The sequence below is a fragment of the Haliaeetus leucocephalus genome, unplaced genomic scaffold (assembly GCF_000737465.1).
Source record: "Haliaeetus leucocephalus isolate CR32 unplaced genomic scaffold, Haliaeetus_leucocephalus-4.0 Scaffold906, whole genome shotgun sequence".
In the NCBI taxonomy this organism is placed as follows: Eukaryota; Metazoa; Chordata; class Aves; order Accipitriformes; family Accipitridae; genus Haliaeetus; species Haliaeetus leucocephalus.
This window is the reverse complement of record NW_010973342.1, coordinates 979,532-998,439: the sequence shown is the minus strand read 5'-3', so window position 1 is coordinate 998,439 and position 18,908 is coordinate 979,532. Positions and strand designations below refer to the sequence as shown.

The window sequence follows — 18,908 nt, the reverse complement described above, 5'->3', positions numbered from 1 at the left end:
GCCGACAGTGGCTCCCCTTGGCTGCTCGTCCTCGGCGGAGGCGTTTGGTGCCTTTATTGTCTGGGCACAGCACCCAGGCCCGCCGGAGTCAGCCTGCTGTTGGGAATGCCGCCAGCGGTTGAGGATGCAGCCTTTGTTTTTCATTCTTTATCTGTCAGGCTGTCTCGAAGTGTGCCAACGTAGTTTTCTTTTGCCCGTGTGGAGAATACCTGGGACTGCGGTAGGGGATAGAGCGGGTTTTGGACCATTAGTTTGTGGTGTGATGACAAGAAAGCTAATCATCATGAAGCACTATTGCAGGAAAACGAAAAAAAAAAAAAAAAACAAACCACAACCCACCTTATTTTTCCACCAGAAAAATAAATTAATGTAAAACTTGGGAAAATGTCTGCTGGCAATATTACTGCATTAAATTAATTACTTTTGAAGCATGATGGGAGTGCTGGCCCGTAGAATTGGCACTATTTGCTGATGCAGAGCCCCTTGTAATGCCCTCTGGTATTATGGACACACTGTAGCAGAGTGGAAGAATTGTGCTGAGTTATCCAGACTATATTTTCCAGTGCAGACTACTGAGAACTGAATGTCAGGTAAAAGCAGAAGAAAAAACGAGGAGTGCTGTAATGTCATTTGTAGTTGACGCACGTGGACATACAAACATAGTTTTTTGTGCGTGAGCTGTTGTAAAACCACAAATGAATGAATGCCTGGAGCCTGTGGAAATCCAGAGCCATTTATACACTGATTTCCTAGGAAGTAGGAAATAAAGCTTGTTAGCTAGCAAGCCACATTTTCTGCATACCTTTATGCATGCTTATAGACCACTGTCTGTCTGCTTTTGTTACAGTCTCATTTACAAAGGAACTGTTGACATTTAACATTCACATTCATATATATGCTGATATAATGCATAAGCATAATTTGGGGGATTTATAGACAAGATTTATTTTAACATTTAACATAATAGACCGTCGTATTGGTGGTTTATAAAATATAAAAAATATAAAATAAGATATAAAAATATAAAATCAGTGTTTTACGCTGGTGTCATTACGTCCATTTAGTGTACTGGTACACATTTCCTTAATGCAGATAGGGCTCTAGACTGCTCTAGAAATATCTGGCAAAGGTTAATTCCCTTTTAACATGTGATTTCTATTGTTGCATATGCATGTATAGAAATAAGTACATCTATATCTCTATCCACCAGCCAATTTTTGGTTAAGTTTGCCGCTGGAGTTTCCTGTTCTTATCTTTCTGTGTTATTGAGATGCTTGGCTTCTCAAAATTCAGGTTCATATTGTTTAATTAATGAGAAGAAATTAACAATGGCATTAAATAACTTTGGCATAACTCAGTTTGCGTACAAGAATTCTGGAGAGCAGGGAGAGCTGTATAGCAAGGTATTGGGAGATGTGCAGATAGCCCCTAGTGAAGAGCTCAGTGCCTGGGGTCTCCCAGAGCTGTGTCCCGGGGCTGCTCAGCGTGCCGCATATTCCCACTTGGGTCTGTTTCTCTGTCCTTTCTCCTCCACAAGAGCTGCCTCCAATCCCATATATACTTGTTTTCCAGAGCAATGTCCACTTCAAACCCAGGGCTCCTGGTGCATCCAAATTTGTGAGATGTCTTGCATTTTCTATTTTTTTGAGCACAAGTGCCCTATCTGAAGTGAGAACTATTTTTACACAAGGTTGAAGTTACAGCTCTAGCAATAATTGAAGTGATGGCTTCCCCGAGCAGCCAAAGAAGAAAACTGCCCCTAACTTGCTCTAGTGTAACAGTGGTGTTGACATAAGCCAGTACTTAACATTACTGACATGCAGTGCTTGGGAGCAAACAGAAAGAGCAAGGGTGGGTCATGTCACTCAGTGGTCTTAGAAGATCGCTGTTAATCAGCCAACATTCCTAACTCTGTATTATCTCCTGCAAGGAAGCATTTTTATTAAATGAAAACTTGCGTGTATGACTACTACATCTTGATCAAAACGCTGGGCATTAACAATCCTTAAAAACACTGGGGTGTTTTACTGACGTTTTAGAGCTGTGATTTTTGCAGCAATCTGTGGTCTGGGCACAGGTGGGAGGCTGTCACAGGTTGCCTTGTAAGCTGCAGTTTTTAGCCTGTGGTCCCTTTGAAAGGGTCCATGTAATGCTTTAAAGGAAAAATGAGCGTAATGTCAGTAGACTTGATCATCCAATATGGACACATTCCTGCTGACTTGTGGGGATTGGATTTTCCTGTGTCCTCAAATTTGCCTTTGAAAATGGCAAAGAAAAATTATTTTGTAAAATCAAACTAATAGCAAACCCTTCTGCTCCACTATTGCACAGAGGCTCACCCTGATAATATTAAGTGTAAGTACAGTTTGAGCCCCAAGCGTGCATAGCCATACTGGGAGACAGCAGAGCCTCGCACTGCTTAACAAGCTGTGGGAGACCTCTAGAGCCGTGTTGTGTCTCTTCTGGTAATTTTGGGAAACTTGAGGCTTTGTGGAACAGGGTTCTTTCTAATTCTGAAGCATAAATTCAGTGTAAGAGTTCAATATGCAAACAGTTCTTTTTTATAATTGCTCTCTTCTGTGTTAACTTTAGGTTATTGAAGATAATCTGTTTCTTCAAAAAGAGATGGGATGTCTGGGCATGACAGGTATGTAACTGTCTTCTCTCTCTTTTCAGTGCTGTGGGAGTCCCAGGACTCCCAGGGCATGGGTGTGAAGGTGGGCAGGGGACTGGAGCCGTGCCTTGGTGACCCACTGTCATCAGTGGGACTCTTGATCCTGGGCTGCAGGGGAGTGTTTGCTCAGAAGTTGGGAACGAGGGTACTCTAGGCTCCCTGAACAGCTCATCTAGAATGGAGCCCCTGTGAGAAGACCTTAGTTCGTATCCTGCTCTGAATCATTTTCAGGAGGAACTCTTCTTCCTCATTAAGTGTAATGACGTAGGGGAGCACGCTCTGATGTCCAGCGTTCCCAGTGTTGTGGAAAACCCATATTACTTACACCTGATCGAGACCTTGTTCCTTTCCAGAGGCTAGCTTAACCTGTTAACTTTACTAACAGCTTGCATTTACTAACACTGTTGCAATACCTACTCTTGAAGCTATTTTCAAAGACCTCTGCAATTACAATAACTGGTATACTTTGTCCTGGACCAAGTTGTTAAAGACTCATAGACATGTAGCGTCTGGAAGCGTTGCTGGGATGCTAATGCTCTTTACAGTGGGTATCAAGTATACTTGTCACTGCTTTCAGATACACCAAGTATATTCAGTGGTAGTTGCCTAATCTGATCGAAATAGAGTACCCCGATACTTAGAGAAGTCCCTTACAGCTTGGAGGAGCTGCATCTGAGGGCTGACTGCCACAGGGCTCTCTGTGTACATTTGAACAAACCACTTAGTTTTTCTGAGTCTCTGGTCTTAATTTTCATCATATGTGTATAATAAATAGTGTGCTACCTCACCTAAGTGTAGTAGAGATGAGTACCCTGGAAGGTTATGACACCCTCATGCAGCGCATTAACAGGGGCAATGGAATGCCTGAAATAGACCCCACCATGGCTGCGGTTCCCCAAGAGATTATTTCGTGACATGCATTTGCCAAGAAATTACACACTCTGAAGCAGTCATCTAGTGAGATGCCTCTTAATTTCTTTGCCCTGTGGCATGGCTAATTCACAAATGAGTTTATTAATTTTAATACGAAAGCAAATAATTCAGATTTGCTGAGCTTCCTTGTTTTTTTCCTGTATTTATTCAATGTCATCTTTGCTGCTTGCATCTTGCTTTCTGATGGGTTGCAAATTATTAATGTATCATCCACTGAGAGAGGAAATGCATGTGGTTTTGTAGTTCAGAAGAACCTTCTGGCGTTAAAGTGGGGCAATTGGAGGATTTTGACATGCAATATCTTTTTGTTAGTGGTTAAAAATGGTGTGGCCAGCAGGACTGAGGATGTGATTGTCCCTTTGAACTTGGCAGTGGTGAGACAACACCGTGAATACTGTGTTCGGTTTGGGGCCCCTCACTAGAGAAAGACATTGAGGTGCTGGAACGCATCCAGAGAAGAGCGATGAAGCTGGTCAAGGGCCTGGAGCACAAGTCTTATGAGGAGCAGCTGAGGGAACTGGGGTTGTTTAGCCTGGAGAAAAGGAGGCTGAGGGGAGACCTTATCGCTCTCTACAACTACCTGAAAGGAGGTTGTAGTGAGGTGGGTGTCGGTCTCTTTTCCCAAGTAACAAGCAATAGGACCAGAGGAAATGGCCTCAAGTTGCGCCAGGGGAGATTTAGATTGGATATTAGGAAAAATTTCTTCACTGAAAGGGTTGTCAGGCACTGGACCAGGCTGCCCAGGGAATTGGTTGAGTCACCATCCCTGGAGGTATTTAAAAGATGTGTAGACTTGGCACTTAGGGACATGGTTTAGTGGTGGACTTGGCAGTGTTAGGTTAATGGTTGGACTCAATGATCTTAAAGGTCTTTTCCAACCTACATGATTCTATGATTCTATGAAACTGCCATTTTGTTAGTAGGTAAATATACGTGTTAAGTGAGGGGCTGCTGAATTGTATGCTTGATTTTATAACTGAGAATTGTCCATTCTAATAAACAGGAATTTTTAACATATTTAAAGCTAAGTTTTTAGTGGTTTGCTTAATAAAGTTACTAGACCTTATTTCTTACTGAAGAATTTCTTAATGAAAGCAGTGAGATGGGGACTTCTGCATAAAACCTTTGTCATTGAAAATGGCAGTGTGCTGAAGTGAAACAGTTTGTGGCAGTGCGCTGATCTCAGGGTTTCTGTTGGAAGCTTTTTTGGGTTGTTTCTGGGTTAGATGAGAAATGGCAATTCCAGAATAGCCCTGTGATTGGGGAACACAATGGCTTTTTGAGAGTTATGTTCGAGTCTGTTCTGACTTACTCAAAACAGGCCTGGAAAGTAGATTTGTTTTGTCTTGTTGATGCCCATAGTTTCTTTGACTTAGTAACAAGAAAAGCTAATGGCAATGTTCAAAACTGAAATACAGTAAATTGCTACCTTTGCCTGTTCATTGTTGTGTGTAATTGAAAGGACTTCAAATTGGATCTCGTGTCCTGGATGGTTTCAGGACAGGGAATAGTTCAGAACAACAACAAAAATATAGTAAGCAAGTATATTTAACTCTTTTCTTCCCCACTGAAATAACGCAAGGTTATTCAAAGCTTTGCTGGTAAATTCTGGGGGAAGGCAAATAAGACTGCAGATGTGGGACTTGAAATACGCAACCCTCAAGAGCTAAGAATTAGAATGACGGTCTTAGTTAAATCGCTTATTTTTCCTTTCAGTGTCAGGTAATTTTTAATTCTGAACTTGACATTTCACAAACTTGTTAGTCTTCACTTTCCTACAGTAATTTGGCAGGTTAGGATGTGTTGTAAAGGTACGGGAGCCTTAAGGACATACTGGAGTCTTTGCTGCAAAGCTATTTTAACACTGTTTTAATTTTGTATCATCCTATTTAATTGCCATGGCCAAGAATAACCTTAACCTTAACTTCTGTCAAGCACAAGTGAGGCACTAAAGTGTTATACCTACCCTTCTAATGGTAGTCCATCTGTGCCACTAACATATTCAGGACTCAGCCTGTTTAGTCCAGTGGTAAAGGCTTGTGCTTTAGCACTGAAGGTCCCTGTCGTTACACAAAACTAATATCTTAGCAAAGGATAGTATGCTGAGCACAAAGAGAGGACAAGAAAGAAACGGAAGTTTCTTTTCTTAGATACCCATCCTTCCACCCCCAGCCCATATGAACACAGACCCACTGTTGCCACAGTCTCCACATGATAGGTGCATTTTGTGCCAGGTCGGATCCTCTGTGTTTGTACACCCTGAGCAGCAAGCGAATGCAGTGAGAACTGGGAGTGGGGAGCTCTCCTTCCTCAGTGTATTGTGTGCGCCTCGAGTGTGGCTGCTGGAGGTCCAAAAGAGCAAAAGATCACCACCCAAAGCAATAGCGCACAAAGCTGAGGAGTGGTGAATGACTACCTGGGGAGAATAGCAAAGAAAATTGAACAGTATTAAATAGCTGAGACTGTTCTGATCAACTGTGCATTTATCATTTAATATTGTTGTGGCACTGCGCATATGTGGGACTGCGTGAATGCTATAGTAACGTGAGTGGTAAAATATTACATCAATCTTCGAGCTGTTTCAGCTATATTAATATTTATTTTCATGTTTTCATTTTGTAACTCAATACAAAGTTGACCTACCAGCACTGGTAATTAGCTAGGAACAGGCAGTTTAAGACAGGGTTCTGGCATATCTGTTTATATTGGGTTTATGGAGGATTAAATCATGGAAAAACATTTTCATAACTTGCTAATTAAAAGTAAGATAACATTTAACAACTTGATAATACATTGTAAAAAAGTGGAAGGTTTAAGGAAAACAAAACAAAATTTCCTCTTAAAGATCGTGATATTGTCTCACATCTCAAAACAAAGTGAAATTACAGCCTTTCTTTGATGAACTGCTTCACTTGGCATCTTTGGACATGTTTGCAGGAAAGCCCCAGATTAAGCCTCATGCTCTGCTAGCTTGCTTACTGGGAAATGTTTTGGCCTGAGGCATTATACTTCGGGAATGCCTGGTGGCAGCCTGGGAAGCCCAGATGAGAGGGGGCTGTTTGGGCTGTGTATAAAACTGAAACTGTTCCCCTGCTTTGCAGTTTCCCTTTTGAAAAGGAGTGGGAATAGTTCTGTCCTGGTTTCAGCTGGGATAGAGTTAGCTGTCTTCCTAGTAGCTGGTACAGTGCTATGTTTTGAGTTCAGGATGTGAAGAATGTTGATAACACTGATGTTTTCAGTTGTTGCTCAGTAGTGTTTAGACTATAGTCAAGGATTTTTCAGTTTCTCATGCCCAGCCAGGGCACCTGACCCAAACTGCCCAACAGTGTATTCCATACCATGGGATGTCCCATCTAATTTAGGAACTGGGAAGGGGGGGGCAGGGATTCGCCGCTCGGGGACTGGCTGGGGGGCGGTCGGCGGGGGGTGAGCAATTGCCCTGCGCATCATTTGTACATTCCAATCCTTTTATTACTACTGTTGTCATTTTATTAGTGTTATCATTATCATTATTAGTTTCTTCTTTTCTGTTCTATTAAATCATTCTTATCTCAACCCAGGAGTTTTACTTCTTTTCCCGATTTTCTCCCCCATCCCACTGGATGGGGGGGGAGTGAGTGAGCGGCTGCGTGGTGCTTAGTTGCTGGCTGGGGTTAAACCACAACAAGTTCCCATTTAGAAACTAATGGAAGTGAAGACCATGGAGCTCTGATAATGGCTTTTCTGAAAACAACCAGAAAAATGGCAAAGATTGAAGCTGTAAGAAGAAAAGAGAGTGGAAGGAACAAGGAGACTGCAGTCGGTGTCAGAATTGGGATGCATCTCTGAAGGGGCACTGACAATGGGGCACTTGCACTTCTGAACAGCAGGGTATCCAAAAGAAAACTCGATGCTTGTTAGTGAAAGGCCTCAGGAGTCAAGTATTAGTATTTTCCAACCTCAGATGAATCTATTTGTTAAAAAAAAAAAACAATTTCAGAACAAAAATCTAGAATAGATGTGAAAACCACAGAATGTGTTATGCCTATACCATCCTTTCTCAGATATTCAACGTCCAGCTTTTCAAGCAATCATCAGCCATCTACAATCCCTCTAGGACCTTATCTGAAAAGAGGCAGCAGGTGAATTGATAAATACAATTATGTTGTCTTGATGTTAAGAGTATGCAGCAAGTTACGTGGAAAAGCAGTTATGTTCTTCTAGGTCAGCTGGACTGAAGTGTGTAATGTTCTTGTGACAGTTAAATATATGTGGATCAGGAAAAAGTTATTTAACTGACAGTTGATACTACAAAAAATAATGAGATAGAAAAGTGCTGCTTTACTGGCAAGGGAAACCAGGGTATTATACAACAGCCTATATTGTTAAAAATTAGTAGGACGGATGAGAAAAAATTTGGAGGAAGGCAGTGGCACGTGTTGCTGTATGGACGTGTGTCACACTGATGGAATCTATTTAAGGAAAACCTTCCAATGAGTGCTGGGAAGACACAAGTGAATTTGTAGAAGTATCCTTGTAATCATCATCAGCATTGAGGCTGCTTAACATAATGTCAAGAACCTGCAAAATCCCCAGCCTCCAATTACTGATGATGGAGCAGCCAAATAACATGCCTGGAGACTTCTGGTTGGAGCTGGGCACATTATCTCGGGATTGTAAGTGATGACAAAGCACAACTTGAAAACAGACTCATCTGTGTAATTAGTAATCCAGAGATTTATTCAGAGTCAAAGAACATGATCAGTTAATTAAATTGGTTACTGTGGACTTGATGCCCTCCAGAGGGGACTATCAGGATTTGCTGTCACATGAGAAGTGCAGTTGGGTGTGCTGATGGAGATGTCATGCTGCATAGGGCACAATAACAAAAGATATTTTAAAATTAAATTAACCCCCTTCTTGTTGGCTGACCTCCCTCATCCAAAATACAGAAGGAAATGATGCTAAATAAGAAGCACTTTGAAGGCAGTAGTTGCTCAACCCAGCCCATGCATTTTGCCATTTTGACTTCTGACTCCTATGAAGCCCTACAAAGAAGCTCCATGGCTTCAATCACGGTTTCTGCTTACTATAAAGGAAAGTACATCTCTTGTAGTCTGTCAAGAAAACAAAAAGAATTGGTGCTCCACCTCCATAGGAATGGGGTGGCAGTTGCATTAATATAGGAGAGATGCAGTATCGTGGTTTAACCCCAGCCGGCAACTAAGGACCACACAGCCGCTCGCTCACTCCCCCCCGGTGGGATGGGGGAGAGAATCAGAAGGGTAAAAGTGAGAAAACTAATGGGCTGAGATAAAGAGAGTTTAATGGGTAAAGCAAAAGCCACATGCACAAGCAAAGCAAACCAAGGAATTCATTCACCACTTCCCATGGGCAGGCAGGTGTTCAGCCATCTCCAGGAAAGCAGGGCTCCATCACGTGTAACGGTGACTTGGGAAGACAGACGCCGTCACTCCGAATGTCCCCCCTTCTTTCTTCAGTAGTCAGAACGTAGGTTTAGAGCCATTGGAGATGGTATATAGTATGATACTTGTATCTGCTGGGGAGTGCCATGGCCAGGTGGGCTCAGACTGGTAGCTAGCACGTCTGTACAGCACTCAGAGTTTGGCACTGGTGTCATTCTGAGTGATTTGGGCTGTTGCTTAGTCTTGAAACAGAAATGCACCATGCATGACTACCCTGAAAAAACTCAATCCCAAAGATACGCAGACATCTGTTATTGTTATTATACATATTAGTGTTCTTTCCAAGTTTACCTTGATATTTTAACAGTCCCTAAATTAGTCTGAGTCTGTTGCATTGTTTAACAGTGGTTTAAGTATTTAAGTAAAACTTAGAGAAGTGAATTAAAACTGATCATAAAATATAAACAACTAGCTTTTCCTGGCCATATATCCACAATTTTGTCCAATATAAACCACTCCCTCCCAAATAAAAAGCATGCTATTCCAGCATGGGAAGACAGTGAAGCTTCCCAAGGTGCACATGTCCATCTGGGTTCTGGAAGCAGCAGGACTGCATCTCATTCATTATGTTAACAGAAATCTTTTCAGTGATTCATGTGCATCAATGCTTCAAGGCCCTTTATAGGACTTTTAAGGGTCCAATTCTGAATGTCCTGTGCATGCCTTTTCTATTTACAGCTAACAGTATTTCTTTATATTGTTCTTCCAACAAAGCAGTGTCTTTTCAAAAAAAAGCTGCTTCTCATATTAATGAGATTTTACTATCTTCAGCTTTTCATATTTCATTAACATATAATAGTTTTTTTAAAAATGAAAACTTTATAGAAAAATGTCATTTGCCAAAAAGCTTTGCTTTTCAATGAGAGTTTTTATTCATATGAATATATATTGCTAATGATTAAAACATGGGATTTAAAAATAAGAAATAAATGAGAACTATTATGCAAAGAATGAAAAAAGGTATCTTTAAACATAGACAGCCAACTATCATTTTGAAATTTTCATGACATTTTTTTCTCTTCATTTGGCAGCTTTACCTTTTGACAATTTAGTATATTAAATTATTGATGTTTAGTATAAGGTCCTTTTATTAATGTCATAGGTGCTTTTACTTTAGTAGATGGAAGTGATATGATTTCAAAACTGTTCTTGTAATTGTGTGTGATATCATGGACTAATCTTTCACAAAAATATAGTAGTGTAAGCTAGCATTTATATTGCTAATTACTAAATTGAGGAGCATTTGGTTTGATGGCACTCCAGTTCAGCTGAAATGTAACCGAGACCCTTACTTAACTGAGGAGTATTTTTGTTCTGAATATGTATTGATAGGGTTAATGGTTAATTGGCAGACTATATCTTTGAAGCAGAACACCATTAGCACTGAGACCACTCACATTGTAGACTGTTTCCATTATTTATTCTTTGCTGAAAATTTCTTTGTGTTGAAAATAATAACAGTTTATTTAAGGCTGCAACTTTTTAATTCATGCATTAGACACTTTACGTTTAAATGGCAAGAAGTTTTCTGTGGGTTATATGTGAGTTCCCTAGGTAGGAAACAGTTTTGTTCTAAGTCCTGCTGGGTTTTGTGGGTCAAATCCCATCTCTTTCCTGTCTGGCCTCATGTTATCTATATTGATTTTAAGTGCTTTGAGGGAGAGTGTGCTGGTCGCTGCAATCTGCACCAAGCAGCTGCCGCACAGGAGCCAGCTTTAGCTCTAATGCAGAGTCTTGCCTTGGTTTTCAGCAATGCCCTTGCCTCTGGTCATTGAAGCAAGCGAAGCCCCTCACCAGCTCTTGACTTCTGCAGCCTCGGACGATCAGTGGAGCCATTCGCTGTTTGCTTTGATACCCTCATGGACAAAGAAGATTTTGTTCAAACGAGAGTCTTCTGTTAACCAGCAGCTGGTCAGTAAAAGATGGTTTGCCACTTTTAATACTTGTAAGGATTGTAGCAATTATATCAAAAGTAAACATTGCTGGAAATTTACTACCCCATTAGTATGCTTCTAATTCTGTCTCAGGTGATTATGTTCACTTGAGATGGCTTCAGCAACACTAACTAGTTGTGAGACTTCCAAAGAATTATTGTGACAGATACAGCTATGTGATTGCTGCATAAATTCTGATAGACGCTTAGTAATGAAACAGATCTGTATAGTCTGATAAACTTTGTGCAGTTAGGGAATTGTGATAGCCAAAAGATGAATATATCAATTAAGATACTAGTAATTACTTGTGGGAATAAGTAGGTCATACAAATTTGGACTAGAAAAACAGTTTAACTATTGGGATAACAAAGCTCTTAAATTTGAAAGTGATTAATACCTCTGAATTTTTTTTCTAATTTCATTATTTACATAATTTAACTTGTGTTGCAGTTTGTGAATTGTGATATCTTATACACTATGTAGGCTTTTCCTCTTCCTCCACAGCCTGAAGATGTGTCCAATATATCAGTGTCTTCTGGATTTGGAATAACCCTTCAGAAATGTGGTGTGGTAAGTTTTCTTACATTTGTCTTGTTGATTTGGTAGGAAGTTTGTACCCAAATGTCCTTTAAAAAGTGGGAACAGAATTGTGCCCATGCTGAGTATTTGGGAGAATGTCCATTTTGACGTTAAGATGGTCGCACCCTCTGTAAGAGGCACAGTTTTGCAGTGTTGATTCAAAACTGAAGGAAGTCAGTGAAATCTCCTCTCAGACTTCAGGGGATTTTGGATTTTGGTCAAAGTAAATACCTCGGTGTGAATTTGTAAAACTATAAATGGGCAAAGCCTGGTGAACTCTAGAAATCAGCCACAAGGCTGGGTAGAGATAGAGACTGACTTCTTTAGAGGATGAGATAAGCCTACTGAGATACTTTTCTGGCTCAACCGTTAATGCCCTACCTGTGTCAAGTATGGACTGCTTTTGAAGGATGGGGCACTGAGCCCCATGATGCCTGTTGTATCTTTGGGCATCCTATCATACAGCCATGGAAGAGCCACTGTGTCATAGTCTGCATATTCAGTGGGACTCAGCTACAGCACAGTCTTTAATAAAAAAAAAAGGTTTCATTTGACTTGTGTAAAATGCTTATGAGGAGCAAAGACCTCCCTACTATAAGGAAATTTTAAACCTTCCATAGACTGTTATTTTTCCTTTTTTTTTTTTTCCCCCTGTTTTTTTTTCCACACTTGGTGAAGCAAGTATGAATTTTTATAATTAGAGACAGTTCATCTTATGTGTCCCTTGGAGAGAGAACGCGCATCCAACTTTAAGACAAATCTGAATTCAGCTGCTGAAATTCTGTGTATGAGGGTAGAGGGTTCAGTAACCAGTACAGAAAAGGTGATATTATAACCTGCACCAGATCATTTGCATAGAGAAAAATGAATATGCGTCACATATCATGGCACTAATTACATATAATGTTGTTACTGAAATGGTGGCATATCATAATTAATGAGGCTGAATAGTGAGCATTTCAGACATAAGAAGCAGTAACACAGAATATTCTGCTTTTCCAGCTGTAGATTCCAAATTTTTATATCAGAGCCTCTCAGAAGGAGAGTTTGAGACTGTTACATGTTGGTTTTTTTCTGCTATTCATAGCACAGCCTTACGCAGGCTCATTAAAAATTGTGAAATCCTGCTGTACAAGATTAAAGTTAATCTGTTGTAGATGCTAGGATTATCAGAAAATAATTTTGCAGTTGTATTTAGTACTATTAGTTGTAAATTACTCAAAACTACGCGATTGTATGTGATCATCTTCCACCTTCAAATGCAGTTCACATTTTATTTTCCTTTGTTTACCTTGTCATCTACTTCAATCCTAATTTGTCTGAACAGATGCTTTCCTGCTAAGAGATGGACTGGCCATATGGTGGTCTTTAGCTGTTTTAAATGGAAAAAAAGTGAATTTTGCACATTTTCCTCCTCCTACCACGAGTGGCTCCTCAGAGCATGGAGATGACATATGTTTACTTCTTCGAGTCAGGATTTTTCCAACACTTTGTCGCAGAAATACCCATATTGAAACTGGGATGTTTAAATTTTACCTATGCTTCCGGCACCCACTCCCTTCCTTCCTTCCAAAAATGTGCTCCTTTAAGAGCTTCATTCCATAGTATGACATGAATTTTTCTGTAATAGTACTTCATATTGACAATAATCTTTAGCAGAGCTGAAGTAAATCTTTAAATTTGACTGGCTTTTAACACATTTACCTGTCTTGTTTCTCAGTCTCCTAAGTATTCTTGCATTGCAGATCATCTATGAATCTATGATCCTTCATTTTTTTCCCACCTTTCCTGTTTCTAGTTGTTCTAACTTATTCCAAAAGATCCTCTGTTCCTTTCGCTTCCATGGCAATTCCTTACTCCTTTCTTTTCTCCTAGCGTGTCCTTGCTCTTGCCATGGTTCTTTCACTCCACTCTCCCAGGTACCCGAAGTGACATTGCTTGCAGGGGGTGATGACACATACGGTGTGCTTCAGCAGCAGAGAGAAAACGGAGTGTGCACTTATGCATCATGAGTGGCTGCCGTTGGGTTCAGTTCCTGTAGATGGTTTGCAGCATGATCATCTGCTCCAAAAGCAAGAAAAACCATCTTCAGGCAGATTAGAGGAGCAACTTAAAGGGGATATCCAGTGGCTGCTGATCCCAATGGCAGCGGCGTATGGAGGAGTTTTTTTCTAGGAGTGGTCAAACCCAAGAGCTTCCCTACTTGATTCTCATCTGCTGCTTTCTCCAGTGCTATCAGGAAAAAAAAAATCCAAATTCTTTCAACCCTTTGCAGTTTAGCTTAAAACTGACTGCCAGTCAAAATTAAAGAATGTAAAACATGTATTTAATATTAATCAGAAAGGTAACAAATGTTACCTTTGTTAAGGAAGGAAGATTGTGGTAGCAGATAGGCAGTACAGTTGGGATACCTCTAAAGGGTTGCTTTGTTTAGTCACTGAATTAAGAATTTTATTAAATGAGACAAAATGAAGAGAAAATGCAAAATTGGTTGGAGAAAGGGAACAAACAGTGTGTGGGAGTGCATTAAACTTGTCTAGGGGAAGGAGAGGACTAATGCTGCCATATTCCCCCACGTACCTGTGAACTATACACATGCTACTTTCTCTGCCTATTTTATTATAGGAATTTATCTAAATTATTGTTTATATCCCCTCTCCCCAAATGTAAAGGAATATATTTGTGCCTGGTTAGAAGCACAGGAAGAGACCCTGAATTCCTCATTTTTTGTCTTCATCTCACAGAATAGCAAGGGAAAGGTGGGGGAAAATGAAGGGAGGAAAAAATTGTGCTATTTCCCCCTGTTTCCGCAGCTCCCTCTTTTGCTGATGCATACATGTTTGTCTGCACAGGCCCATCCACATTTACCGTGGAGCATAATAACGGTATTAACAACTCATGCAGTTTGAACCTTTAATCTTTCAAGGTGTATTTTCTTGTTTTGGTGACTGGGTCAGGGTCTCTGCTTTGCGGCTTTCAATTTTCTTTATGTGGCTTTGAGGCTTTTTTTCCTGTTTCTTATTGTTTGTGCTTTTTAAAGCAAGTTTCTAGCCTTTGTGACTGCACAGGAAAGGTTGAAATGCATGTTGACTGCATCATGCTGGATCAGAAACCAGAAGAGAGGAAATCTGCCCAAAATAAATCACATTTTTAATATTTGGTGATTTTAAGTCTCATAAATGTTGGGGTATAATTCATGATATACAAACATATGAAATTGGTAATGCTTTCCTCACAAATATGATTAAGCCTATTTTTATACGTGCTGACAATTATTTGCAGAATCTAGTACAATAAATAGTTGGGTTTTTTCCTCCGTAAGATTTGTTTAATGCAGTTGAGGTTGAACTTGCTGTAATGAGTTTGGAAAATTTAGTGTGGTATACCAAGGAGAGTTTGTTATGTAAACAGATTTATTCAAAGGTACTTTAATTACTGTCACTTGAATAGAAAAATACAAACTAACCAATAATAATTTCAATAAACTGTTTCTTCTCCTTGATTCATAAGATATGCTAAAACTGTAATCTGTTTCAGTAGTGCACAATGAAATCATAACTACATATGTCAAACCCTGTGGCTGCCATGAACTCTGGTGTGATTTCTGAAGTCTATCACAATTCATATTTTTAGAACTCATTTCTATGGGGGCTGCTTTATTATTTACATTTGCCGATGTCCAGATACAGAGTAGACATTTCCTAAAAACGAGGAGGAAAAAAGAGAGAGGCTCAGCCTGAATCATACTTTGGTCAGCTAAATAAGTGTTAATTTGGTGTCATTATTAGAAGCCTGATATACCATCATGGCTATGTGTGCTGGTTTTGGCTGGGGTAGAGTTAATTTTCTTCATAGTAGCTAGTATGGGGCTATGTTTATTAGTAATCAACACTATGAATTTTGCTGTTAAGACAAACAGCCAAAACCAGCACACTATACTATAGGCTGGCATATTATAGACCTGATAAACTTTTCAAAAATTCTGGTTTAATATGAGTTATAGGGGAAGGCAATTTGGAAGTTGAGAGGTCAGTAAGCAACTCTGTGCTCAGAGTAATTTCATTTAGAGGGTGCAATTACTCAGAGTTAACGGCCTAATGGAATAAATAACTAAAATCACATGAGCGTGTGTTGCTAGAGATTGGCGATTAGCTTATGAACTTCACCACTAACTGGAAGCAGAGCTGTGAACTCCATGTCCGCTGGTGGCTCCATCAGCCCTCCCATGGGAAGGGCGCATCGAGGCAGCTGGCACCCTTCAGAGAGTGTGGTTGCTCTGAAAAAAAAGAAATAGAGACCAAAACTGCATGGAGAGAATGAACTTGCAATGAGGGTAGCTTGCAAAAGAAACATCCTCCTGGTACAGAAGTTCAAAGTTAAGAATTTTCCAGACTCCGGTTATAAAGTTATGATCCAGTTCTGTGTTGTATGAGGTATTGTGGGGATATTCGGATTCTTATTTTCACTTCTGGCTCTGCATGAGATGGGTTTCCAACTTCTGGCTTTCTGTCCCTTTGTCTCCAAACAGCAGCTTGACATACCAAAGATAAAAATCTTCTTGGGAGTCTGAGATCAAACTGAGTGTAATGCCATTTGGAGGTCGCTCAGAATGGCTTCAGAAAATAAGTTTACACATATAATGAGCTTCTGTTAGTAATCAGTACTATGAATTTTGCTGGTAAGATGCACATACAACCATTTTGCACCGTTAATACTAATATCTCTGTTTTCAGGTGGATGTTGAACATGACCCTCAAACTGCATACATTACACTTCTGATTAATAACACGCTCTCAGCAAACATTACAGATCTTATCCTCCTGGACAATATCACTGGTCTACATGTTCAAAAGAACAACGTTGATAAGACCACAGATGGCATACAGATTTACAGGAAAAGATTCTTGCAAGGTAACAAAATCTTCAAAGAAGTACCCCTGATAACACATGTGGAAGAGCATCTGTTCACAATATTTATTTATTTATGTATTTTTGTTGGTATAAATTCTCCGATTATCAGTTAATACAGGTGAAGAACTCTGGGAGAGGTTTCATGCTGCAGTTCACAATTCTACTAATGCACATTTTGCCTCCCACCTTTGAACTGCTTCTGATCTCCCAGGCACAGAAGTGAGCCCCTGTACTCTGTAAAGGTTGCTGCCATCAAAATGAAAGGGAATCTTTCATGATAGTATTTGTTCATTTTGGGTATTTTTAAAAGCTGCTGCACAAGCCATTTTAATCATATCTGACGAGTATTCCTTCTTTAGCAAAGCATGGCAGATTGGCTTGCTGAGGTATTGAGGTGCATTGGAATTGCAAAAGGCCATGCAAGCAGGCAAGAAGATTCATCAGAAATAAGGCAGCTCCTCTCAGTATCCGTTTTCCCCAAACTGAGCACATTATAAAACCAAGTAATCAAGAGATAAACCTATCCATTCTTGGAGTGAGTCTGTTCCTTTGGTAGCAGTTGGATCACTGCACATTCATAAAATTTTACCTTTCTTGATTTCTTCATCTCCTTTTTCCTAAGCACAAAGAAGATTAGCAGCTTGCATGTGAGAGTCATGATATTTCTCTTGGCTCTTCAGAAGTGTTCAGTGATACCTGTTTATGGTTGAAGTATTTAGGGTTATGATAGTGTTTTACTGGTGAAAGGTTTCCAAATAGGAAAGGGAAATAAGTAGACCTGGCACTGCTGTCTGATTACAAATGCATAGCCAGACTCCATTTCCAATAACAGCAGTGTGAGTAGTGGTACTGATAACAGAGGTGGGTTTTTTTTAAATGTGAAGGAATTGCTGGCTGTCAACAGAGGTTCTTAAGAAAGAATGATCCCTGAGAAAGAATAGAAAAATGGTTTGCAGAGCTGATCTAGTAAACCGAGTTGGAGCAGTTACTTAATTTATTTATCATTACTGAATCTGGAACAGAAGCTAGCTTTTCTAGCCCATATACGCGCACGAATCAGCATGAAGAATACTGAAGTGGAAGAAAATCCAGCAGAACAAATTTCTGCATAGTTTAAAGTTTTGTCATTACTATGTCAGTCCTGGACTCAGCCCATACCTTGCCACTAGGGCTGGACAGAAAGGCTATACCTACACTGGCCTATGTACTGTCATGCTGCATGTTAGCCATGATAATTTTTCAGTGCTAGAGTACACTGTGAATCAAAATTCATCTGAAATCTCAGTCTGATTTCTCTTTGGTTTCAACATGAGGAGAACCAACTAGTTAGTGGTTATAATGTAGGCTGTCCATTTTATAAAAAAAAATATTATTTTTAAATATCTCATGTTGAGTTTTACTGTCAGTCAAAACATGATGCTTTTCAGTAGCTTGACACATCATTTAATGCAGTTTCCAGATCCTGGGCCAAATTTGCTTGCATTCTTAGAGGCAGCAGATACGAAGGATGTTGCTGGACTCATGTGGCCAGGAACTATCTACTCTGGATGTGAGGCATCTGCTGTGTCAGAAAGGAAAAGTTCCTGTGCTGTCCCAAGCCTTCCCCAGGGATCTTTGAGAAATTTTCCTGGGACAGAGCAAAGCTGTCCATATCCTTCCTCTCTGGACTATGCTGGTAGGCTCTGGCTACCTCTCTGCTGAATTCGCTTGAAGTCAGTGTTGTGAGCTTACTGCAGCTTGGTTCCTAGGAGAGCACTTTTGCTGGTGAGGAAGCACAGTCTAAAGGGGAACCTAAAAAGCTCCTTGGATGTTTTATTCATATTGAACTTGCTTTTCAAATTTTGCAAACATCTGTAACTGCAGCTGAGCTCAGCTGGGTGCTCAGCTGTGAAGAGATTCACACTCAGTCTTCTTGTGTAAAAAAAGATATGCAACTGTACTGGGTTGTTTTCGAGTCTATGTAGCTACTGTTTAAGAAAATGCAGACACGATTACTTAGAGGCTGCTATTGCACTGGCAGATGTACCTCACCTGCTTAATCTACACAGCTTGCGTTTTTTTCCTCTGTTTTAACAGGTGGAGAACACTTTGCAATCAACTACTCTGCACTTCTTGATGCAAAAGAAATGTGGGATGGCAGGGTCTTGACACTGCCTGCAAAGCTAACTTTCAGGAGTTCATCACAGGTACGTCCTTTACAATTTTATTTTGCTCTTCACAATTTTTGCAAAAAAAAAAAGTCTCCAAGGTGGTTCTTGTCTGCCTAAGCAATGAGGCCTGCATGTTATGAGGTTCTTAGGCTCTCTGATTGTTTACCATGAATTTACAAGTACATAAGATATTCTTCATAGTGTGGGAAGTCCTAGACCTCCATAAATAGGTGAAGTATGTTTGTGTGTTGTCCTGTAGCTT

At 40.1% G+C, this 18,908-nt stretch overlaps 1 protein-coding gene across 1 annotated transcript in view; it reads left to right on the top strand.

Annotated features, from left to right (window-relative positions):
- Nucleotides 1-2,598: 2,598 nt before the first annotated feature.
- EVC2 (Ellis van Creveld syndrome 2) overlaps nucleotides 2,599-18,908 on the top strand; it is a 75,533-nt gene continuing 59,223 nt past the window's right edge. The window contains exons 1-5 of the mRNA XM_010583462.1: nucleotides 2,599-2,647; nucleotides 10,823-10,983; nucleotides 11,511-11,576; nucleotides 16,319-16,496; nucleotides 18,573-18,682. Coding sequence (XP_010581764.1) covers nucleotides 2,626-2,647; nucleotides 10,823-10,983; nucleotides 11,511-11,576; nucleotides 16,319-16,496; nucleotides 18,573-18,682 — 537 coding nt within the window. The 5' untranslated portion in view covers nucleotides 2,599-2,625. The remainder of the gene's footprint in view (nucleotides 2,648-10,822; nucleotides 10,984-11,510; nucleotides 11,577-16,318; nucleotides 16,497-18,572; nucleotides 18,683-18,908) is intronic.